General features: G+C 38.5%; 1 protein-coding gene across 1 annotated transcript in view; it reads left to right on the top strand.

Annotated features, from left to right (window-relative positions):
* The window catches only part of TTC6 (tetratricopeptide repeat domain 6), a 191,266-nt gene that overhangs the window by 88,503 nt on the left and 76,632 nt on the right, over positions 1–26,131 (top strand). The window contains exon 8 of the mRNA XM_053927694.1: positions 17,188–17,329. Within this exon, the coding sequence (XP_053783669.1) occupies positions 17,188–17,329 (142 nt within the window). The remainder of the gene's footprint in view (positions 1–17,187; positions 17,330–26,131) is intronic.

Raw genomic sequence — 26,131 nt, 5'->3', positions numbered from 1 at the left:
TCAGCAAATAGCAGTTTCATGTGATGTTCTTTGGAATTCCTCTTGAAAGCCTAAAGTTGAGTGTGGAAAATAAAGATATAAACTTAATCTAGCAGTCATGAAACTACTATTTGGAGTCATTTCCATTGTTAATTTGCAAGCAAAGGATAATTTTGAGGAGTTACAGCTCCTATTGGTTGAGCAAAGTGTTAAAAATACTGGTTTCTTTCTAATTCTAAAATTATTTTCTTCAAGTAGGTCTCACTTTCTTTATTCAAGAGAGTCAATAAATGTTCTATTTGATGATGATAATTTAATTCTTGGCAATTTGTTCCTAAGTACCAAATAAGAAGTTCATTTAAGTACCGAATATCTAATTCTCTGGCATCCATCTCTTGAGGATTATCTTGCTAAACAGAGCTTAACCTTTTCAAAATATAGCTATCTGATGAGCCTACAAGTTCGGAGAAATGTATACTTTTTTCCTGCACTAATAAGTGTTCTCAAGAAAGGTAATTGTAAACAGGAAATGAATACCTTTTAGCTTGGTGGCTTTCTGGGGTTTCTGTGCAATAAACTGTTAACTACAAAGCATAATAATACTTGTGTTGCATTCTTTTAATGCTTGCCTAATTCTGCATGTAGCGGTTAAGTGTGGCAAACGCCATGGGTAGTTTAGTGAAATAGCATGGGAACATACTTAAGTTTATTTAAAGGAGCATTGTATTGTTCAAATTTTAGTTTATTTTGCTAAGCAGCAATTTTGATGAGAACTATAAAAATGTTCTATATTGTTCATATTTTTGCTTTTAAAGTGTCTGTTTTCTAGAGAGGACTTTATAAACATTTAGTTAGAATCCTTGGCATGGAATTCTAGATTTGGGGTTTTAAAATAAGGGAATTCACTAAAAATATTTAAACATCTAGATAACGTTACTCGGTGGTGAACAGCCTTCTGAACGTCTCTTGGATGTGCATGTGCTTAAGCCATCTGTGGCATTCTATAGAGCAGCGGTCCCCCACCTTTTTGGCACCAGGGACGGGTTTCGTGGAAGACAATTTTTCCACCTGGTGCGGGGGGAGGTTGAGGGAATAGACAGGAGGAGGACCTCAAGCTGTAACTGGCTGTAATGCAAGCAAAGCTTTGCTGGGTCATATTTTTATCTCAAATTTCATGGCTTTCTCTTAAAAAATTAAATCTCCGATCCATCTATTATAAACTTGATAAGAAGAATAAGCACTATTGTTTTCCAAAACAACTAGGCAGTTTCATAATATTATTTATCCAATAAATCCACTTTTTCTCATTAGTTTGAAATGTCAGCTTCGCACACCTTAAATTCCAGTGTGTTACCGAGTCTATTTATGGACTTCCGTTCTGTGTCACTGACTTGTCTGTGTAAAACCGCCTCTGTATTTTGTTGATCCACCATTAATAGAGTTAGCAAAAATGCTGTCCTACAAAAACTGGCTGACTTTCTTAAATCAGGTTCCTCTTGTAGCCAGCTTTCGGTGGTAAGCAGCACTTAGGCTGTAGATCACCAGATCTAACCTTCCACTTGGTTTCAAATTACTAGGGAAATTCCGAGTCACTTAAAACAATGTGGACAGACCGTTAGTTCTATACATTAAAACAACAGCAACTACCACAATATTGGAAAACTAAAGTTTAAGTGTCAGAATTCAGTGTTTAATTTCACTTAATATTTTGCTACAAAGTAATAAAAAACAATATTTTGGCAAATATAAAAAATATGCAAGAAAATGCAGAGAAGAAAGTTACTCAAAATCTTGCTATCTAGACATAATACTGTTTATATTCTTAAATATATGGTCCCAGACTATCTATATGCAAATAAATTATATTTATTTGGGATAATGCTATGTACGTGTTTTGTAACCTGATTTAAAATTTTTTTCTGGGTGTTTGTTTTTTAAATTATATTTTATTGATTATGCTATTACAGTTGTCCCAATTTTTCCCCCTTTGCCCCCCTCCACCCAGAAAACCCCACTCCCTCAGGCAATCCCCACACCATTGTTCATGTCCATGGGTCATGTGTATAAGTTCTTTGGCTACTCCGTTTGCTATACTGTACTTTACACCCCCATGGCTACTCTGTAACTACCTATCTGCACTTCTTAATCCTCTCACCTCTTCACCCATCCCCCCACAACCCCCTCCAGTCTGGCAGCCATCACAATGTTCTCTGTATCCATGATTCTGATTTTTAAGTTTATTATTTTGTGATTATATTTCCATGCCAAGAAATACAGATCTGAATAGTTACTTAAATCGATCAGCAAATATTTTTTGTGTACTTCCCTTGTGCCAGGCATAGAGTTTAGGAACTAGGGAAGCATCTACAAACAAGAGAAACATAATCTCTGCCCTCAGAGAACTTGGAGACAAGCAGTGAAGAAAGGTAGTGAATTAATTGTTGTAAATGTCACAGTTAATATGCAGACGTGCAGGGTGCTGTGGAAACATGGAAGAAGAGCCCTTCGTTATCTTGGGAGGTTTGAGGAAATGACACTTAAATTGAAACCTGAAAAATGAATAGAAGATAGCTAGGAGGAGGGGGAAGAATATATTTTAGGTCCTTGCTACTTAAAAGTATAGTTCATAGTCTAGTAGCACCAACATCACCTGGGAACTTGTTAGAAATGCGGATGATTCTTACATACATTGGAATTTGAGAGTCCCTGTTGTGGACAATTGGAGCTCATCTGAAAATTGGAAGAAAGTCCAGCGTTAGAGAACAGGAGGGGCGGTAATGCAACCGAGGCTGGAGAGGAGGCAAGAGTCTGATTAGGTAGGGTATTTTAGATGTGTATGTGTACGTTAGGGCATGTGTGTGTGAGGGCTTGGCGGGGGCGGGGGGAAGGGGGGAGAGATTCTTATTCTCAGTATACTAGGAAGGCATCGATAGTGGGGTTTTTTCGTTTTGTTTTGTTTTGAGGAAGAATGACATGGTCAAATTTGCTTTAAGATATCACTGTCCTCATCTTGACTTTTCAGTAGCATTTGGTACAGTTGCATTTGCTCTTCTTACAACACTTTTATTCCTTGACCTATAATACCACATTCTCTCTTGCTTCTCCTCCTGCCTCCCTGGCTATGCCTCCTCAAGTCTCCCTTGCTGGTGTATCTCATCTCTTGACTTCAAAACGTCGGAGTGCGCAGGCTTATCCTGGGGCCTCTTTTCTCCACCCCCCTACACTTTCAGAGTGATCTTACCCAGGACCAGGCTTTAAATATCATCTATATGCTGATGGTTATCATTTACAAAGATAAACATATAAGGATGTTCATTGTCCTTGTAATAACAAAAACTGGAGACAACTTCAGTGTTTATCAGTGGAAGACTTTGCGGCGCATCCAATCATGGGTGGATTGCAGTACGACAAAGAGTGAGGCGGAGCTCGGTGTGCTGACAGGAGGTAGAACCGAATGTGTAAGTTGATATGTGGTTATATAAACAATTTTGTGTCGAAGGAAATGAAGGAAACTTAATTGTGGTGTTGTTTTCACTGTAGATTGTACACTACATTCATAAAAACTGAAACTGTACTTTGTCTAATTTTTTGCTTTATTTGTATGGTATATGTTCGCCTTTCCATTTATTTGTTTATTTGATATCATTGTGATTTTTATTCAAGTTGGTATCCTGTTTAGAATAAGAGCAGTGAGAAAATTATGTTTTACAAATATTGCATTAATACTACATCATCATGATATGGCTTTACATTGATTGTATATAGAGAAAAAATAACATTGGAATTAAAGCAATAACCACATGTGCAAACCAGCACGGCCCTGACACAGTATTTAATAGAAAGCGCTTTTGGTTCAATGACTGTTTATATTGCTCTATGCAGGTCAGTCGCTGCTTTGAAGGATAAGCTTTGAATAGCTTCATTCATTTAAAAAAATTCCTCCCACTGGCCCACGATGGCTAGACGGAGCCTTCAGTAATCTCCACTCATGTCACTTGCAGTCTTTGTGCCAGGGTCTTCTGATACATCTGATTGAACACCTGTTTCATTTGTACAAGATCAATCTCACTTTGAGTGGCCACGATCCTGACCGAGAGTGTGTATGGAAAGCATTTAATCAAAGATGTCAAATCAGAGTTAAGTGGAAAAACGGAAGAACTGATCCTTGCCCTGTTCATGCCAACTACACATTGTGCTGCCTGGAGTTTGCAGTTCACCAAATGCAGTGAAGGGAGCAGGAACTCAGGAACCTGTACTGATTGAAATTCTATGCACAAGAACAAATCAGGAAATTCAAGAAATTGTCAGATGTCATCAGTCAGAATTTGGAAGAGATCTTGGAAAGGACATTAGGTCAGATACATCCTTTTACTTGTAAGCTTTCTTACGTGTGTCCCTTACAGACTGCATAGATTTGAATGTTTTTAAGCCATTCAGAATTGTTTTAAATAATAGATCAGACCACCCCTTATTAATTTATTGTCATATTAGATGTATTTGGTATTGTTGTTGTCATCATTTTGTATTTTCTTTCTTTTTTTTGCTTCTTTCCTACTTCCTATAATGTCATATTTGTCAACATATGTCTACGTGTTTTTTATGTTTGTATTATTATCTGATATCTAATGTTTTAAGATAAAAATCTGAAGCCAGCCTGTTTTTATTTGCATGTAATTTGTTTCTCCTTCACTCCTAGTTGCTTACAGGGGTTAAACTTTTGCCTCAAATTAAATAATATCACTAGCATATGTTTGGGAATGTATTGCTTTTTAATTAATATTTCTTGGTACACACAAAGCCGTTTTGATATGCAAATACAGCTCTTCAGTTTGGGATGTTTTCTCTCTTATTTTGAATAGTGTTTCCAATCTATTTGCTGCATTTCTTCAGGAATATCAATCAGCTACATATTGGATCCTCATTATCTCTCCTCTCTAGCTATCATCTCTCAAATCTTTGTTCCATTTTCTGAGCTGTAAAATTTTAAATATTCCTTCTAACTACCATTTTAATACTGCTGTGGCATTTTTCTATTTTTTTCTTGATTCTTCAACCTCTTAAGAAAACTAAGTCTTTTATCTTACCTGAACTTTTGTTTTATCTGAGCTTTTGTTACCTGTTTTGTGAAAGCACTTAAAAATTGCCTTGACAAAACAAACCAACTCTTTCTTTTTAATTTCTACAGGATAATACATCTTTTTCAAAAGAATGGTTTTCATATAACTTTTTGAATGATACATTTCTTTCTTATACTTTCCAGACTCTCTTCATGGACCTTGTGTTTGTTTTTGCGTGCTCATATTTGAAGGAAGTCAGGGCATTTCTGGCTGCCCAAAGTCAATAGTGGACAGATTTATATGGCATTTGTTGTCTGTTCATCTAGGAGGCATTAGAATACTACTTTTAAACCTTAAGTAGGAGAAGCAGAAGATAGATACAGGTTTATATTACTAATTGAGTCATTCAGAGTACTGGAAGGAGTAGGGTGGGGCAAGATCTAAAAATTTTGCCTTTACAATTTTAGTGCATGTCCATGTAAGTTCTTCGGCTTCTCCATTTCCCATACTATTCTTAACCTCCCCCTGTCTAGTTTCTACCTACCGTTTATGCTTCTTATTCCCTGTACATCTTCCCTCACTTTCCTCCCTCTCCCTCCCCGCTGATAACCTTCCATGTGATCTCCATTTCTCTGGTTCTGTTCCTGCTCTAGTTGTTTGCTTAGTTTGTTTTTGTTTTTATTTTTTTAGGTTCGATTGTTTATAGTCGTGAGTATGTTGTCATTTTACTGTTCATAGTTTTCATCTTCTTTTTCTTAGATAGTCCCTTTAATATTTCATATAATAATGGCTTGGCGATGATGAACTCCTTTAACTTGACCATATCTTGGAAGCACTTTATCTGCCCTTCCATTCTAAATGGTAGCTTTGCTGGATAGAGTAATCTTGGATGTAGGTCCTTGCATTTCATGATTTGGAATACTTCTTTCCAGCCCCTTCTTGCCTGCAAGGTTTCTTTTGAGAAATCAGCTGATGGTCTAATGGGAACTCCTTTGTAGGTAACTCTCTGCTTTCCTCTTGCTGTGTTCAAGATTGTCTCCTTCTCTTTAATCTTGGCTAATGTAATTATGATGTGCCTTCGTGTGTGCTTCCTGGGCCCAACTCCTTTGGGACTCTCTGAGCTTCCTGGACTTCCTGGAAGTCTATTTTCTTCATCATATTGGGGAAGTTTTCCTTCATTATTTTTTCCAAAAAGTTTTCAATTTCTTGCTCTTCCTCTTCTCCTTCTAGCACCCCTATGATTTGGATGTTGAAATGTTTAAAGTTGTCCTGGAGGTTCTTAAGCTTTTCCTTATTTTTTTGAATTCTTGTTTCTTCATTATGTTCTGGTTGAATGGTTATTTTTTCCTTCTGCTCCAAACTGTTGATTTGAGTCCTGGGTTCCTTCCTGTCACTGTTGGTTCCCTGTACATTTTCCTTTATTTCACTTTTCATAGCCTTTACTTTTCCCTCTATTTCATTACCATACTCAACCATTTCTGTGAGCATTTTGATTACCAGTGTTTTGAACTGTGCATCTCATAGGTTGGCTCTCTCTTCATCACTTAGTTGTATTTTTTCTGGAGCTTTGATCTGTTCTTTCATTTGGGCCATTTCTTTTTTTTGACTCAGCCCACATTTACGTAGTAAGGGGTGGAGCCTTAGGTATTCATCAGGGTGGGGCAACCTATGAAGCTGCCTTGTGGTGCTGTATATGGGGGAGGGGTCCGAGAGGGAACAGCGCTGCTCCTTCAGTTCTCTGGTGGTTGTCACCTCCCCCGCTACCCACAATCAAATTGGGCCCTTCTGGTGCTGATTCCTAGGTGTGTGGGTTTGTGTACTTTCTTGGACTCTGTTGGTGTCTCCAGTGAACTCTCCTGTGAGGCTGGGAGTTTTTCCCACCAGTGCAACCCCTAAAGGTTTATTCAGTCAGAGTTTTTGAGTCTTTATTTCCCTGGGCTGGAACTGTGGGTTGCATGGTGTGTCTCGCTGTGCAGTGTTTTGTCCTGGTTTATCCGCATGCAAATGTGGGACTACCTAGTCCTCCAGCCACTGCCTTGCTGCACATCCTCTCTGTCCCAGCTGCACGTCTCCGCCCCTCCTATTGGTCTGGATGAATGTTTCTTTAACTCTTTGGTTGTTGGACTTCCATAGAGTTCGATTTTCTGGCAGTTCTGGTTGTTTTTTGTTTTTAAATTTGTTCTTGTCCTTCTTTGGTTGTTCGAGGAGGCACAGTGTATGCCTCCATCTTGGCTGAAAGTCCGCCTCTACAATTTCTGTCTGTGATTGTTAAAGCTATTGTAGAAGAGGCTTACCTTTACTGTTGGTTTTTTTATATGATAAAGATTATTTTAGGGTGTTTTCTGTGCATGCGTATTATATATACATATATATATCATATACAAATGACATTAAAGATGTTGTTTTGACAGTTTATATCCCTTCAAGGATATTATTTTTAAATGGAAAGTCAGGGATTTGGGTAATTATTTTGATCATTATCTTTAGTACTTATAGTTTACAAATCAACTATGTAAAGTATATTTCCATTCAAAAGATTTTATCTGAAACCTACAAACAGGGTTAAAAGTGTCTATTAGCAAATCATTGAGGATGCATTTATTACATAATTTAGTTTTTAATAAAAACTCTATGTAGCAGATAAAGTCATTCCATTTCCCAAATGAAGAGTTTGCCATTCAGAGGTTAAGTGTGTAGTATATGTATATAAAACTAGTAAAAGCTATAACCCAGATATCTGTGATTCTAGGCATGGTTTCCATTATATGCCACTGATTTGTGAACTTTTCTTTTTTCTTCTTATGCTTCATTCTGAATATTCATTCTCGTCTTGTTTTCAGAACCATCCCTGGTATAAGCTGGAAGAAACTGAGGAGCTCTAGTTGAATAATTTGAGATAATCCTGTTTTATTCACCCTTAGTGTTTTGTATTTGATCCATTGTGACCAATTTTAGAAGCCAAGTTTCTGCTTATAATAGGGTGATATTCTATCTTATATTGCTTTTTCCCTCTTAGAGATTGAAATCTTGTTTCTGAGTCCTAGGGCATGGCTGGGGCCTTGATAACTATGGGGGCCTTCCCTGGTGTTAATTACTTAATTACTGGAAGCCTTCATGAAATACTGTCTCGTTTTATATTCCTGTCACTGGTTGCTTCTCACAAGACTGTGACATTGTCCCATGCTAGGCCTTTCTGATGCCACTGTGGCGCACCACCTGTGGTCTATCGCCCTTAGAATATTGTGCATTTAGAATATTTTATTCTATAATCAATAGAAGAAAAAAGCAAACAAAATACAACCAGAGACATTGAAGTTGGGAACAGTCTAGAAGTGGCCAGGGGGGAGTGGGGTGGGGACAGTGGGAAGAGGGGATTGCAGGAACTATTATAAAGGACACATGGACAAAATCGGGGGGGAGGGTGGAGGAGGGGGAGGGAGGTGGGTTCAGCTGGGGTGAGGTGGAGGGATGGGGAGAAAAGGCATACAACTGTAATTGAATAACAATAAAAATTAAAAAGAAAAAAGAATATTGTGTTCTGTCTTCTGCTCTACATTTCCTTCCAACATGGCTACTTGGAACTGACTTTCCCCCACCACCCCCATTTCCTGCATTGTCCTGCCATTCCTCAATGGTCAGGTCCAGTCCTATCCTGCGGCCATTCCACCTATTACTTGGCCTTGTTCCGTGCTGCACAATACAGGCAGTGACCCAGATACTATGCCAAAGCACATAAGACTTAATCCTTGCTTGTGGTCTAGCCAGTGATACGTGTCACAGGAGCACAGATATCAGAGTCGTCCATGAGCTTAGCCTTGCCCTAGCCTAAACTTCTCGTATTTATGGATGAAGAAACGCAGGCAAAATTCTGCATCCCAAAACACAACTGGTGGTAGATTTAGACTATAATTAATAGTACCCTCAATTAGAGTTCTATTATTTCCATTTTCAATGAATAGCTCCTACCTAGGTAAGCCTTATTCACATTTTTAAAAAATACAGATTGGGATGACAAAAGTCATTTATTTCAGTAAGCATTGTCAATGTTTGATACAGCATTAGATGAGTGTATTTTTGTTTTTATATGGGAGTACCAGAAAAGGAATTATTCGGACATTTATCTGATGTTAGAAGTGCGAGTATGTGGAAGCTGGACTCTTTAAAGCACAGCAGTGTCATTCCACAAGATGTCACTGTTTGCATGGAGCAATGAAGTTACAACGATTAAAAATAAATCCCCCTCCCTAGTCACATTTTGGAATAAAATTATATACTTATGTACTTACTCTTCTTTAGATTTATTATTTTATTAAGACTTTATTCCCTGAATTAAAATAAAACATATTCAAAGTATTCATTACCACTGATGCAGATGTTAAAGACTAGACTACAGAAAATTAGTTGCAGTTTAGCATCTTCAAGAAGCTGAACTCCTAAAGTCTTTTCTAGATCTAGAAACAACATTTTTTGTAAGTTACTGTTTTCTAAATTTTATACTGTGACCCAATAAGTGGGTTGTGATATCAGTTTAGTGGCTTTCTACCAACACTTTAAAAAATGCCTGGAATAGAATACTTTATCGGATGTAACTGTTACTTGGTGTAACTTTTGTACATGAGCACTCTTAAAGTGCCCCTGTATATACCGTCTTTGAGTTAGATAAAAGTGACTGTTGACTGCATCCTTTGAAGCCTCCCCGAGAAGCAAAACAAATTCACTAAGGGAAACACTGTTAGAGTCACACCAGGGAGGAGCGGGCGTGGTTGGAGAGAGAACCCTGTTCCGCGCTTCACAGGATGGGGCTCATCGTGACCTTCATGCGGCTCACAGATCACATGTGTGGAGATTTTTAATGAGTGCTCACGGCTTAGAACAAATACTTCCCAAACTTCCCTGACAGCAGCCTACAATACGAATTCCATTTTATATCCTTGGCCCCATGGAGACCGATGTTGACTGGGAAGGAGCTTGAACTCACTCTGGAGAGGTGAGCTTGTTTCCTTCATTCAACCTCCCCAGTGATAATAACCATAATGATTGTAATAGCAACCACTCATTACGCACGTGCTATGTGCAAAACTCGTACACATACTATTTCTGAACATGAGGCCATGAGAGACCCAGTCACTGTTACTATATACAGATGAAGACACTGAGACTGCAGAGAGAAAAGTGACCTACTTCACAGAGCACACCAAATGGCTGAACTGGAGCTAAAATCCTGGGTTTTAGCCTCATTCCAAAAGCTAGCTCTTCTGACAGTATCAGTGATTTTTTTTTTTTAGGCCATCTTTGAGGATAAGGGCCATACCTGGAGTGTTTGATAAGTGTGTCAATTCCCAGGCCCCGTTTCCGACCCACTGAATTGGAATCTCTAGAGGAGGAATCTGAGCAGCTATAGGTTTGATAAAACACCCAGCATATTTTTGTAATCAGGCTGTGTCAGGAAAGATGACGGCACATCTGTGGTTCTCAAACTTCAGCGTGCATCAGAATCACCGCAGGGCTGGTTAAAGTAGGGGGGGGGGCTAGGCCCCCCCTCCAGAGATCATCATTCATTAGGTGTCATGGGGTTCAAGATTTTGCATTTCTAGAAAGCTCCTATGTGATGCTAATGATGTTGGGTAGGAAACACACTTTGGGAACCACTGCTGACCCATAACTCTCAGTTCCCCAGGACAGGGTCAGGGATGGGCTTTTGCTGTCGGACTTTTTTTCACTCAGCCAAATTCAACAGTACCTAATACATTTGCATCCATGGGAAACAGAAAATGAATAAGAATCAATGTTGCCCCCCAAACCAGCCTGTGATCTACTCTGAGGAAGATACACAGAATAAAATGTATTTTATATTCTCTGTTGAAAGAAAAACTGGGGAAACAAAGATGAATTTTGAGTGGGCAGTAGGGCATTGTAAGTCTCCTGGAGGAGTTGAGATCTGAAAGCATTGTTTTTATCACTACACTGTATTGTAATTTGGTTTGCCTGTCTCCCCTATTGTGCCAAGTAATCTCAGCACCTGGGGCACCTTTCGGAGAGTGAATGTAGGTTGGGCCAGGTGTTAGGGGAGGGATGTAGGATTGGCAAGGTAGATGGTAGATGGTGCCCAGACTATGGAGGACCCCAAATGCCAGGCACAGGAGCTGGGTTTTTTACCATGGGTATTGTCATTGAGGTATTTGGAAGGGGGGTGATTGATGATAACCCTGGCAGAGGTATGTGGCATGGGTTTCAGGAGGGAGAGTTGGAGGTAAGGGACCAGCAAAGATGACATCACAGGACTCAGATGAAAGAAAATGCAATGGATGGAGCAGGATCAGAACCAGCGATTACGGTTGGGAGTGAGGCAGAGCCTGGAGTTGGAGAGATTTTCTGTCTGAACAATTGAAATGGTGGTGTTTTCCAAAGGGGAGAGCTCTAGAAAGGATTGGTTCTTCCCTCTGGAAATAAAGAAGGAAGCACGGAAAATCTGGAGAAGAATTTCCAAGTGATTCATTGTCATACAAGAACAGTTGCTAACCTTGGGTAGCCTTTCCACTAAGGTTCCCCACTCATGTCTCCCAGAGCTATGTACTCTAGAATGTCCAATCACTTATGACTTCTTTTACTTTCCTTCCAACCAACCAGTATTTCTATTTTTTCAGTGCAGACTTAGAATACAAAAAGACACTAAGTTGTGAATGACTCTTACTACCTTGTTTTTGGTTTAGGACCAAATAAAAATACAGCACTGCCTCGAGGTAGCTTCTCAAGTCCTTACTCTCCTCCCCGATCCTACAAGTATTTTACTGATCTTGATATATGTTATTTCCTGGCATCCTTCTAGCCCCTAGACTTCACGCTTCTCTTTCCTTTTCCTGAATATATTAGTCAAGAATTGGTTGCAGAAAAAAATAGATTTTCAGCTACTTTAAGCAAAAGGGGATTTAGTAGTAGGAATTCACTGCTTATAAAGATCAATGGAAAGACTGGAAAAATGGGCTCTAGGGAGGGAGTGTTTCCAGGGTTGACTCACACAGCAGGCTTAACTGGCTGCTGGGTGCTGCTGCCACTTCTGGCCTAGTTAGGAAGGGAAATCTGGAAGCTAACACACAACACACCACCTTAGCTGTGGGATCAGGTGACTTCTGTCACAGCTTTCGACTCTGGAGTCACACTATGACTGTTGATATGCTCACTGGCAAACACACACACACAACCAAAAAACAAAACTCCACCCCCCACACACCCAAAAAGTAACTGGAATACTGCCACAGAACTCAATCTTGCCACGGCCACTTCCCAATAAAACACTGGAACCTTCTGCCTCTCAAATTGTATGTGAGTGCATCTGGTTAGTGGATCTTGAATCGCGTCCTGGACTTTGGCTGCAGAAGAATTTTACCTGTCCACCCTCAGGAGTTTAGGAAGGCACACGAGAATCAGGATGGGTTGGGTGTTGACTCACAGTCTACTCTATTTACTGTGCTGGGAGTTGATTTTCTTTTTGAATTCAAATATTTGACCAGGTAAGATAGGAAACTTTTTTCCATGACTCTACGTTGGTAAAGCCCTATCTTCTCCAGCTTAACTTTGGGTGGGCCCATTTTTTTAACAGCTGGTACGATGGAATTAGAGGGTTTCAGTATGTCATTAAGTACCTAAAGTCAGTTGGGTTCGTGTGTGCTTACTCTTCACATTTGGTTTGAATGTAATGTAATCGTTAATATAATCGCATCTCAAAAAGTTGAGGAAGCATTGGCTCTAAATACTTTCATGTGAAATTGATATGGCTATATTCTGTGTAGATTCACTTTACACTTATTTTATATTTCTTGTAGAGTAAATACTGCAACACAAATTTTAAACCAGTCTGGAAGTCAGTCATTAGTGACATATTTTGCCTTTGAATTTTGATTTAGCTCATCTCTATGACATCATTAAGGCTTTTGTTGATAAGTTTTGTACCTTATATTATCCTAATGTATATGCAGTTTGTAGCACAGAAGGAAAGACCTGATGCTGTAACAGATTTCTGTTCATCCCGGCAGGATAGGAATCAAGAAGACAAAATTTAAGTGTGAGAAGGGAGTTCTGCTAACACTGATGCTTTGCCTCAGTCTACCATATGGAAGCATTTTCTTTCTTTCTTTTCTCTTATTTATTTTTAATTGTTGTTAAAGTACAGTTGCCTCCATTTTCACCCCACCACAGCCCCTGCCACCCACCCTTGAACCTTCCCCCTTTGGCTTTGTCCATGTGTCCTTTATACATGTTCCTTGATAGACCTTCCCCTCTTTCCCCCCATTATCCCTCTCTCCCCTCCCCTCTGGTTACTGTCACTTTGTTCTTTATTTCCGTGTTTCTGGTTCTATTTTGCTTGCTTGTTTGTTTTGTTGATTAGGTTCCACTTAAAGGTGAGATCATATGGTATCTGTCTTTCACCGCCTGGCTTATTTCACATAGCACAGTGCTCTCCAGTTCCATCCATGCTGTCGCAAAGGGTAGGAGCTCCTTCTTTATTTCTGCTGCATAGTATTCCATTGTGTAAATGTACCACAGTTTTTTGATCCACTCATTTACTGATGGGCACTTAGGTTGCTTCCAGTACTTGGCTATTGTAAATTGTGCTGCTATGAACATTGGGGTGCATAGGTTCTTATGGATCAGTGTTTCAGGGCTCTTAGGATATAATCCCAGCAGTGGAATTGCCAGGTCAAAAGGCAGTTCCATTTTTAGTTTTTTGAGGAAATTCCATACTGTTTTCCACAGTGGCTACACCAGTCTGCATTCCCAGCAATAGTGCACTAGGGTTCCCTTTTCTCCACATTCTCTCCAACACTTGTTGTTTGTTGATTTGGTTATGATGGCCATTCTCACCCATGTGAAGTGGTACCTCACTGTGGTTTTAATTTGCATCTCTCTGATGGCTAGTGATGCTGAGCATCTTTTCATATGTCTCTGGGCCTTCTGTATGTCCTCCTTGGAGAAGTGTCTGTTCAGATCTTTTACCCATTTTTTAATTAGGTTGTTTGTCTTCCTGGTGTGGAGTCATGTGAATTCTTTATATGTTTTGGAGATCAAACCCTTGTCTGAGGTATCATTGGCAAATATGTTTTCCCATACAGTTGGTTCTCTTTCATTTTAGCGCTGTTTTCTTTAGCTGTGCAGAAGCTTTTTATTTTGATGAGGTCCCGTTTGTTTATTCTTTCCTTTGTGTCCCTTGCTCTAGGGGACATGTCAGTGGAAATGTTGCTGCGTGGGATAGCTGAGATTTTCCTGCCGATGTTTCCTCTAGGACTTTTATGGTGTAATGACTTATATTTAAATCTTTTATCCACCTTGAATTTATTTTTGTGTATGGTGTAAGTTGGTGATCAAGTTTCATTCTTTGCCCAGTTTTTATTTGGGTTGTTGTCTTCCTGGAGTGGAGTCGTGTGAGTTCTTTATATATTTTGGAGATCAAACCCTTGTCCAAGATATCATTGGCAAATATATTTTCCCAAACAATTAGTTCCATTTTCATTTTGCTGATGTTTTCTTTAGCCATGCAGAAGTTTTTTATTTTGATGAGGTCCCATTTGTTTATTCTTTCCTTTATGACCTTTGCTGTAGGGGACATATCAGTGAAAGTATTGCTGCATAGAATATCTGAGATTTTCCTGCCTATGTTCTCCTCTAGAACTTTCATGGTGTTGTGACTTATATTTAAGTCTTTTATCCACCTTGAATTTATTTTTGTGTATGGTGGAAGTTGGTGATTGAGTTTCCTTTTTTTACATGTAGCTGTCCAGATGTCCCAACACCCTTTGTTGAAGAAGCTATTTTTACTCCATTTTATGCTTCTGCCTACTTTGTGGAATATTAATTGACCATAGAGACTTAGGTTTATTTATGGGCTCTCTCTTCTGTTCCATCAATCTATGTGTCTGTTCTTATGCCAGTACCAGACCGTTTTGATTACTGCGGCCTTGTAATATAGTTTGATGTAATGTAGTTTGAGGTATTGTGATCCCTCCTACTTTGTTCTTCTTCTTCCAAATTGCTGTGGCTATTTGGGGTCATTTATGGTTCCATATAAATTTTTGAATTGTTTGTTCTATGTCTATGAAATCTGTCATTGGTATTTTAATAGAGATTGTGTTGAATCTATAAATTGCTTTGGTTAGTATGGACATTTTGATGAGGTTATTTCTTCCAATCCATGAACATGGTACATGCTTCCATTTGTTTGTGTCTTCCTTTATTTCTTTTTCAGTGTTGTATAATTTTCTGAGTATAGATCTTTTACCTCCTTGTTTAGGTTTATTCCTAGGTACTTTATTTTTCTTGTTGCAATAGCAAATGGGATTCTTTCCCCCTGATTTCTGTTTCTGATATTTCATTGTTGGTGTATAAAAATGCCTTCTCAGCAGAGTTTAGTACTTGCCTGCTGGGTTCTCCCTTTGGACATGACTCTGATGTGTCTAAGGCTGGTGTAAACCAGTGTCAGGGGCTGTCCAAGTCCAGCCCTTGGCAGCATCTTCAAAGCTACTAGCCATCCACAGTTTGTGGCTGATTCATCTGGGCTTGGCTGGGCCTGGGATGGGCCAAGCTGCTCTGTAAAGCTGGCTTTTATCAGTACTGGGTCCGGGGTGTCAGCAGACAACACAAGTCACTGCAGGATCTGGCTGTCTGTCTCTGCCTCCTGGCCTGCTGCCAGCCTCAGATTAGTTACAGACCCGACTGTTTCTGTGAGGGCTTCTGGCCACATCAGGTGGACAGGACTCCTGGATCTCCCATGGCACTTGCCGTTCAGACTTCAGGGAAGATAGTGAGTGGGTTCCCTGTCCCTGTGCCACTAGTCTGAGTCTGTTTGGGATTATTTCCCTGGTACTCAGCAGGGTGGGGCTCCTAGTAGGCTAATCAGTGGGGCCTCCAGTGTCCATGTTTTGGGTCTGTTGGAAACTGGGAGAATGCTTCTATGGCTGTCCTGTGAGGAGAAAGCACCCGTCTGTGTCCCAGGAGAGTGTGTGGTATGGCGGCACTCTACAGCCAGGCTCTGACACCCCCTGAGTTTGCTGTTATTGTCTCCTCAGCAGGAGTTAAGATGCAGGATGGGAGAAAAGGAAGAAAAAAAGAAAGAAAACCCACACAAAACAGAACCAATAAATGAACAGATCAAGTAAAAGGAAAAAAAGATTCAGAGTAGAGTAAGCAGGATTATAGAGGATCGTGGGGGTGGCATCCCACAGGGTAAGGTGATTGCTTTTCCCCTGGGAGAGGCTTGCTCTTCTCCAGAAAGATGGCTGCTGAAGAATCCAGGTATATGTATCTCGGCATAGAGAGTGCCATAGCCACCACTCAAATCTCTCTCCAGTGCCTCCCACTCTAGACTCTCCTCAGGCAACTGTACTCTGTGCTGTTTTCCCTTCACTGGGGCTGCAAGTGAGTGGTTACACATACCAGATCTATGCTTTGGTCCCTTTAAGAATTAAAAGGAAAAAAAATAGTGATTGTCTCCAGTGGGTTTTGTCTTTCCTCAACAGAGAAAAACCCTGTGGCATTTCACCTCCTTGGTGCTGCCTGGTTGGCGGATCCTGGCACAGGGGCTCCCTTTGCTTGGGAGCCCTGTTTGTGGACCTGGCTTCTCTCCTCTCTAGGGGAAGCTCCCACCGCCTCGGCCTACCACCCGTGTTATCAGGGCCGGCCTCTTAATCGACCCCTCCCCTCCTACTCTCAGAGTGGTTAAAAGTCTCTTGTCCTTGATTTACTTCAGGTGACTGCTCCCCCTTTTTAGTTTTGTTTCCAGTTTGGTTCTGGAAGGACCCGTCTTCCTACTTTGCCACCATCTTGCCTCCCTGAAAGCATTTTCTGTTTGAAATAGGAAACAGGTTAGCAACCAGAAAGTACAGAGCTTTTAATCTCTTTTGTATTCAGGTTTTCATAGGGCAAATTTATTATTCCAGTGTAATAAAACAAAACCATCAAAGGATTATGACTTAAATGTATTTAGAATCAAACAATTTAAAAAAAATTCTTACTGACTTTGGATAATCTGACTTCTGCACAATCTCTATTTAATACAGATATCAAATGTCAGTGTATTTGTCTCAACAGAGATCTGAAATGTCAGCAAATGTCTTTTGCTTTATCAATGACTTAAAAAATTATTGTCTTTATTACACTATAGAGTACTGCAAGGAATCCCTGTTCAGGGTGATGATCAAGCACATGTTCCCGCCCCTCCAACAACACCGGGGATACCACCTGAACCGGCACAAGGAACTACACCGTGTGCTCACAAGCCACACCTACAACTCTTGGGAGAGGAAGTAAGAACTTCCTTTAACATTAGTTTTCTCTAACCTACAGGTTCTTAAACTTTAAAATTTCAGGGCCCTTTTTGTACTCTTAAAAGTTATTAATGACCTCAATAATTGTTTATGTGGGTTTTATCTATTGACAATTACAATGTTGAAAATTAAAACTTAGAAAACATTAAAAGTTTATTCTTTATTTATTAAAAATAACAGTAATAAAGTCATGTATGTTAACATAAATAATCTATTTTATTAAAAATAATTATATTTTTGTGGGGGAGGGAGGGGGGTTCAGTTGGGGTGGGGTGGAGGGATGGGGAGAAAAGGCACACAACTGTAATTGAATAACAATAAAAAATTTAAAAAAATAATTATATTTTTAAACAAAAACCTTGATGAGAAAACTAGGATTATGTTACTTGTTTTGCAAATCTCTTTAATGTCTGGCTTAATAGAAGATAGCTGGATTTTTATGTATGCATTTGTATTCAATTTTGTGGTAGGTTTTTCTTTTGGTTGGGAAATTCTGGCCTTACACAGAAAGATAGGTGGAAAAAGAAAGATTATTTTAATAGCTTTTTGACATAATTATGGATTCTCCTTTGATAACATACCAGAACTTAGTGAGTTTCTTGAAAGATGGTTTTGAGACTTCCACTTCTGGAGAAGATAGGGCGTAACTACTATTACTTTTCCCTTCTTCCTGCTAAGTACAACTAAATTTCCTGGATGTTAAAAACCTAAAAGATTTTGGAAGATGGAGAATAAAGCACCCTAACTAGGAAGTTTGGGACCTAAGAAATGACGTGGTTGTGAATTAGTTCCTTGGGTTTCTTTTGGCTTCATATATTCTAGACTAGGAGCTGAAAAGGCTTGGTAATCTGGAAACAAAAATAGGTCAAGAAAAAAAATCCCAACAAAAGTCTGCTTTCTTTAGCCAAAGAGCCAGGAAGGGGCAGACCAACAAGGAAGAAAAATTTTAGACAATTGCCACTCCATTTCAGCCAAGCACACCAGAAAAAACTCTTCTTATCCCCACCCTTCCCAGCAAAGGCCTAGTGGGAAACCTAGGTGCATGACCCGTCTTCCTACTCTGCCACCATCTTGAGACTCTTACTCTTCGGTGTGTAACGCAGCAGTCTAAGCACCCCTGCCGGGGTGGTACCAAAGAAGGCCAAGTGTTGACTTGGGACTTTCATCTTAACAGAGTGGTAATGAGGTTTCCCCTCCATGTTAATTGAGACCACAGGGGGATCCCTGACTTTCATCCCCACCTAGTAGTAATGAGCCACTCCTTTCCTTCCCCACTGTGCTGGTATCAGAGGAGACCCAGTAGAATGTCAGTTAAAACAGATGGTTTAAATATGACCCACGGTCTCATAACAGAACCCGAAATATCCGAGTTTGAATTGAAAATTACTAATCACACAAAGAACTAGGAAAATGTTAAACTGAATGTGAAGTGACAATTCAGAGAAGCCAACACTGGGAAGACAGGCATGCTAAAGTTACCTGACAAAGATTTTATAGCCACCTTCATCAAAATGCTTCAATAAACAGCAATGAACACACCTGAAACACATTTAAAGAAATAGAAAGATTCAGAAAGGAATAGAACAGATTCAGTGTAATCCCTATTAAATTGCAATGGTATTTTTTACAGAAATAGAACAAACAGTCCTAAATTTGGATGGAACCATAAAAATTCCCAAATAGCCAAAGCAATCTTGAGAAAGAAGGACAACACCATAGGCATTATGCACCCTAATTTAAACTATATTATAAAGCTGTAGTAATCAAAACATATGGCATTGGCATGAAAACACGTATAGGTTAATGGACCAAAATAGAGAGCCCAGAAAAAACCCCACACATACCTGGTCAGTTAACTTACGACAAAGGAGCCAAGCATATGCAATGGGGAAAGGACAGTCCCTTCAGTAAATGGTGTTAGGAAAACGGACAATCACATGCAGAAGAATGAAACCTGATCCCCATCTTACACCACACAAAAATTAACTCAAAATGGATTAAAGACTTGAATGTAAGACCTGAAGTCATAAAAATCCTTGAGAAAACATAGGCAATAAGCTGTTACCACCAGTCTTAGCAATGATTTTTTGGATATGACACCAAAGAAAAGGCAACAAAAGCAAAAATAAATAAGTGGGACTTTTTATACTAAGAAATTTTTTACAGAGAAAAGGAAACCATTAACAAAATGAAAAGTTAAGCTTGTAAATGGGAGAAAATATTTGCAAATCATATCAAATCAGAGATTAATATCCAAAATATGTTAAGGACTCAAGCAACTCAATAGCAAAAATACAATCTAATTAAAAAATGGGCAGGAGATCTGAGTAGACATTTTTCTCACAGAAGACTTACAGATGGCTTACAGGTCCATGAAAAGATGCCTGACATCACTAATCATCAGGAAAATGCAAATCGAAACCATAATGAAATATAACCTCACACCTGTTAGAGTGGCTGTTAGCAAAAAATCAACAAGTGTTGGTGAGGATGTGGGGAAAAGAGAAACCTTGTGCATCATTGGTGGGAATGTAAATTTGTGCGGACATTATGGAAAACAGAATGTAGGTTCCTCAAAAAATTAAAAATGAAACTACCATATGATCCAGCCATCCCACTTCTGGGTATTTGTCTGAAGAAAATGAAAAACTCAGAAAGATAACTGTACCCCATGTTTATTGAGCATTATTTGTAATAGCCAAGACATGGGAACAACCTAAGTGCCAATTGACAGGTGAATGGAGAAAGAAATTGTGGTATGTATATATATTTATTCAGCCATAAAAAAAGCATGAAATCTCGTCATTTGCACAACATGGATGAACCCAAAGGATATTACACTGTGAAGTAGGTCAGAGAGAGAAAGCCAAATACTGTGTAATCTCACTTATATGTAGAATCTAAAAAACAAACCAACCAAGGTCATGTATACAGAGAACAACAGACTGGTGGTTGCCAGAGGCAGGGAGTGGGTGGTAAGTAAAATAGATGGAAGGAGCCAAAAGGTGCAATCTTCTAGTTATGAAATAAGTAAGTCAAGGGGGGTGTAATGTACTGCATGGTGACCATAGTTAATAATACTATATTGTATTTTAGAAAGTTGCTAAGAGTATAGACACAGGTGGCAAACACAAAGCCCATGGGCCAAATTTGGCCCTCCACCTTGTTTTATCTGGCCTGGCACCTTGTTTCTACCTGGCAGCAACACCAAGCTCTCACTTAACTGTTAAGGAGGAGTTACATTTATACAGTCCTAAAGTGACATTCAGCCCTTTGAAGGCAACCACGAGGCTGATGTGGGCCCCGGTGAAAATGAGTTTGGTGTAGATCTTAAAAGTTCTTATCACAACAAAAAAACTGTAACTACATATGGTGATGGATGTTAACTGGTCTTATTGTGGTTATTGTTTCATAATAAATACAAATATTGAATCACTATATTGTATACCTGAAGTTAATATAATGCTATATGTCAATTATACCTCAATAAAAATATATAAGCAGAAATGAAGTAGAAAGTCTTAATCAAGAAATTGAAAATATAGAGAAGAAACAAAAACTTTCAATTAAATATAATAATGAAAATAAAAAGCTCAATGGATGGGCTCAAAAGGAGAATGGAAGAGACAGGAAAGAATCAGTGAACTTGAAAATAGAACAGTAAATTTTACCCAGTCTGAACAAGAAAGAGAAATAGACTGAAAAAACATTAGCAGAGATACAGGGACCTGTGGGAATCTCAACAAAAGATCTAATATTTGTGTTATGGCCATACTGGAAGAAGAAAAAGAAAGGGAGATGACTGAAAATGGATAGGAAGAAATAATGGCTAAAATTTTCACTAGTTTGGCAAAATGCTTAAACATATTTAGGAAGCTGAGCAAACCCCAAGCAAGAAAAATTGAAAGACAACTGTAGCAAGCTACCTAGTAGTCAAACTTGTGAGACCGACAGAGAGAAAACCTTGAAACCGGCAGGAGAGGAACAGTGTGTACGTTACACAGCAGAAAACAGCTTGAATGGCTGCGGATTTATCATCAGAAACCATGGAGCCCGGAGGCAAAATATTCAGTGGCAGAACATTTTTCAGGTGCTGAAAGCAAAGAGCTGTGATCCAAGAGTGCTGTATCTTGAGAAATATTCTTCAGAAATAAAGGTGAATCAAGACACTTTCTGACTAAAGAGAACTAAGAGAATTTGTTTCTTAAATCTACATGTGCGTCTACAATCAACTCAAAAGAACCTGAATAGAGCATTCTTCTTCTTCTGTGCTTTCTGCATTATGTTTGTCAGTTGAAGCAAAAATGCATATTCAGGAAATGTTTGAGACAAGTACGTTATTAATGAGGAAGGGTAAAGAGATAGAAAGGAAAGGAAGGTTTCTACCCATCACTGGAAGTGGTAATATAATGACATCAGTAGATCTTGATAAATTATGTTTACATAATTTAATCCCTAGAGCAAAAACTAAAAAACTATATGAAGAGGTACACTAAAAAAAACATAGATAAATAAAAATAGAATTTTGAAATATGTCCTAGTGACAGGAAGCCAGGAAAAAGAAAACACAAAAACAAAAGAAATCAGAGAGAACAAACAGAAAACAAAAAATGAATAGCAGACTAAATCCCTAACTCATGTTAATTGTCTAAGTACACCAATTAAATGACAGAGATTGCAGAATGGATTAAAAAAAATAACCCAACTATATAGTGTGTACAAGAAACTGACTTCAAATATAATGATACAGGGATGTTGAAAACAAAATGGCAAAAAAGATTTATCATGAAAATGTTAATCAAAGAAAAGCACAAGAGAGTATGGATATTAGACAAAGTAGACTTCAAAGCAAAGAAAGTTACCAGATCCAAAGAAGGGCAGTGGGTTTGGCTGGGGTGGGGTGGAGGGGTGGGGAGAAAATGCAGACAACTGTAATTGAACAACAACAACAAATAAATAAATAAATAAATAAATAAGAAGGGCATTATATCACGATAAAATTGTGGATCCATCAGGAAGGCATAGCAATCTTCAAAAGTATATGCACCAAAGAACCTGAAAAACATGTGAAGCAAAAAAGAAGGAGAAGAAGAAATGAGAAATAAGCAGGTCCACAATTATAGTTGGAGACTTCAACACCCCTCTATAAATAATTAATGAACACTTGGACAGAAAATCAATAAGGATGCAGAACTTAAAAATTCCACCAACCAGTAGGATCTAATTGAAATTTATAGAACACTATATCTAACAAGAATGGAATACACATTCTTTTGAGTTCCCACAGGACATACAGAAAAATAGCGTACATCCGTAATAGAATCAAACTAGAGATCTATTGATAATAGAAAAAATCTCAAAATAATTGAAACCTAAACAATACAGTTTTAAGTAATCCATGGGTTAAAGTGGAAGTTTCAAGGGATTTTAAAAATTACACGGACAATGAATTGAACTGAAGAAAATTGAAAATACAATACATTAAAACTGTGGAACACAGCAAAAGCAGTTCTGAGAGGGAAATGTACAGCACTAAATGCTTACAATAGAAAAAAGAATGTATTGATCAATAATTTAAGCGTCCACCTCAATACCCAAGAAAAAGAGCAAAATAAACACAAAAGGAAGGAATAATAAAGAGCAGAAATCCTGAAGTTCAAAATAGAAAAACAAGAGAGAAAATCAATGAAACAAAGCTGTTCTTTGAAAAGACTAATGTAATTGATCTCTAACAAGACTGACAAGGACAAAAGGAGAAAAATATTACCAATATTAGAAATGAAGCAGGAGAAATCACTACAGGGTCTACAGAAACCAAAAGAATTACAAGGGGATACAGTAACTCTACACACATCAATTTGAAAACTTAGATGACGCGGAGCAACTCCTCAAAAAACACAAACTACCACAACTCAACTCAATATGAAATAAACAATTTGAATAGCCCTATAACTACTAAGAAAATTCAATTGTTGATGTAAAAAAAAACCCTCTCACCCCTCTGGAAAACAGTTTGGCAGCTTGAGAAAAAAACAAAACTGAACATGTACCTCCCACTCAGCAGTAAAAAAGGACGAACTATTGATACATGCAACTACAAGGATAAATCTTCAGAGACCTATGTTTAAAGCCAATTCCAGAAGACTGCATACTATATGACTTCATTGTGTAACGTTCTTGAAATGAGAAAACAGTTGAAATGAAGAACAGGTTAGTGGTTTCCGGGGTTTTAGGGTGGGGAGTGAGGATGACTGTGTCCACAAAAGGAAAACATGAGGGGTCCTTGGGGTGAGGGAGATTTTCTGTGTTAGTGTTTTGTTTGTGAGATTGTACGACGTATATTTTTGTGAGATGTTACGTCTAAGGTAAACTGAGTAAAGAATAGATGGGATCTCTCTGTGCTGTTTTCTAAATCTATTTGTGAATTTACACTTATCAAAATGCAAACTTTAATTGGAGAATTATAATCATTGAACCAAAAACAGAGAAAAAAGAAATTAAACTTAGTTAAAAGAGAATATTAAATGAGAATTTGTAAAGCTAAGTCACAATGTATTAAATGATAATTTTCACAGCTAAAAAAGTTTGTTGCAGTTGAAATCTGAAACCACATCAATGACTTTTTCATACCTTATTCATTAAAATCTTTTGGTTTATTTTGTACTTTGAGTGAATTTTTTACCCATTCATGATTTTGTAACTTTATGCATTAGGTATTTGGAAAACATATATAAATCTTTGAATGTGGACACAATTCACTATATATATAATATCAAAATATCTTATTGTTAATATTATCAGAATAATGTTTTAAATTTTTATTGTATTTTTTCCATTGTCATTTAGCCCACTTATACCCTTCTTCCCCCACAATTACCGCACTGTTGTCCACGTCCATGAGTCCTTTTTCCTTTTCGCTTGATCTCTTCACCCCTTAACCTCTGATGCGGATCCCAGCCCGCGGGGTCTATGTGTTGTGGATGAGATGAATAAATTCACACGGACTGCAGAAGTCCTGTGGACAAAAAGGGATGGTATGGCCACTCTCTAAGTGAGAGAGAGGGCCCCAACCCCTGCGTGGACAGGCTTTTACTGCTTTTCTGGGCACATTACATCAAGGGTGGTCCTCGTTTACTATGCACAGATTACCTTTAGGTGGTTACCTTTTACAGGAAACAAAGGAGAGGATGTTGCTAATTACTTCAAAGAAGAAGGATATTTGCAAATGCAAAGAGAAAAGTGGTTGAACTGGTTACACTTCCCTTGGGAGGTTTAGCATAGATTTTAGGATGTTACTTTAAAGATATTCAGTAAACATTTGCTGCCTCAATTCAGGGTGGGGGAGTTTTAGCAAAAGCAAGACTCACAGCAGCCTAACTACAATGCAGGCTTGATTCCCCACGGGAAAACCTATCCATGGGCATGGGTTCTGTGTGCCAACCTCGCTCCCCGTCGGTTATCTAAATCAGGGGCTGGGCTACATTCCCAAGCTACGTGGAACGGTTCCCTATAAACCTCCACCCAATGAAGCTGTCATCCTGCTTTCTATCTATGAGTCCATCTCTATTTTGTTTGTTAGTTCAGTTTGTTCATTAGATTCCACATACAGTGAAATTGTTTGGTATTTGTCTTTCTCTGACTGGCTTATTTCACTTAGCCTAATGTTCCCCAGGACCGTCCATGCTGCTACAAAGGATAAAATTTTCTTCTTTTTTTACGACCAAGTAGTATTCCATTGTGTAAACATCTCGTAGATGTTTTATCCACTCATTTACTGATGGACACTTGGGCTGCTTCTATATCTTGGCTATTGTAAATAACGCTGCAATGAACATAAGGGTGTTTATTTTCTTTCAAATTAGTGCTTTGGGTTTCTTCAGATATATTCCCAGAAGTGTGATCACTGAGTCAAAAGGCAGATTCATTTTTAATTTTTTTGAGGTATCTCCATACTGCTTTCCACTGTGGTTGCACCAGTGTGCATTCCCACCACAATGTAAAAGCCTTCTTCTTTCTCCATATCCTCATCAGCACTTGTGGTTTGTTGATTTATTGATAGCCATTCTCACAGGTATGAGGTGATATCTCTTTGTGGTTTTAATTTGCATTTCTCTGATGACTAGTGATATTGAGCATCCTTTCATATGTGTATTGGCCATCTGTCTGTCCTTCTTGGAGAAGTATCTATTCAAGTCCCTTGCCCATTTTTAATTGGATAGTTTGGGTTTTTTGGTGTGGAGTTTTGTAAGTTCTTTGTAAATTTTGTCTGTTAACCCTTTATCAGATGTATTGACGAATATGTTCCCCCATTCTGTGGGTTGTCTTTTATTTTGTTGATGGTTTTCTTTGCTGTGCAAAACCTTTTTAGTTTGTTATAGTCCCACTTGTTTATTTTTTCATTTATTTCCTAGGGGAGATATATCAGATAAAATAATGCTATGAGCAGTGTCTGATATTTTACTGCCTATGCTTTCTTCTAGGATTTTTATGGTTTCAGGTCTAATATTTAGGTCTTTAATCTATTTTGAATTTATTGTGTGTGGTGTGAGAAGGTGGTCTAGTGTCATTTTTCTGCATGTGTCTGTCCAATTTTCCCAACACCATTTATTGAATAAATTATCTTTAGTCCATTGTATGTGCTAGCTTGCTCTGTCAAATATTTATTGGCCTAAAAGTGGAGTTTATTTCCGGGCTCTCTATCCTGTTCCATTGATCTATGTTTCTGGTTTTTTGCCAGTACCATGCTGTTTTGACTACTATGGCCTTATAGTATAGTTTATA

The sequence above is a fragment of the Desmodus rotundus genome, chromosome 7 (genome assembly GCF_022682495.2).
Source record: "Desmodus rotundus isolate HL8 chromosome 7, HLdesRot8A.1, whole genome shotgun sequence".
In the NCBI taxonomy this organism is placed as follows: domain Eukaryota; kingdom Metazoa; phylum Chordata; class Mammalia; order Chiroptera; family Phyllostomidae; genus Desmodus; species Desmodus rotundus.
The sequence above is the reverse complement of the archived record's forward strand: the minus strand, read 5'-3'. Positions and strand labels throughout refer to the sequence as shown.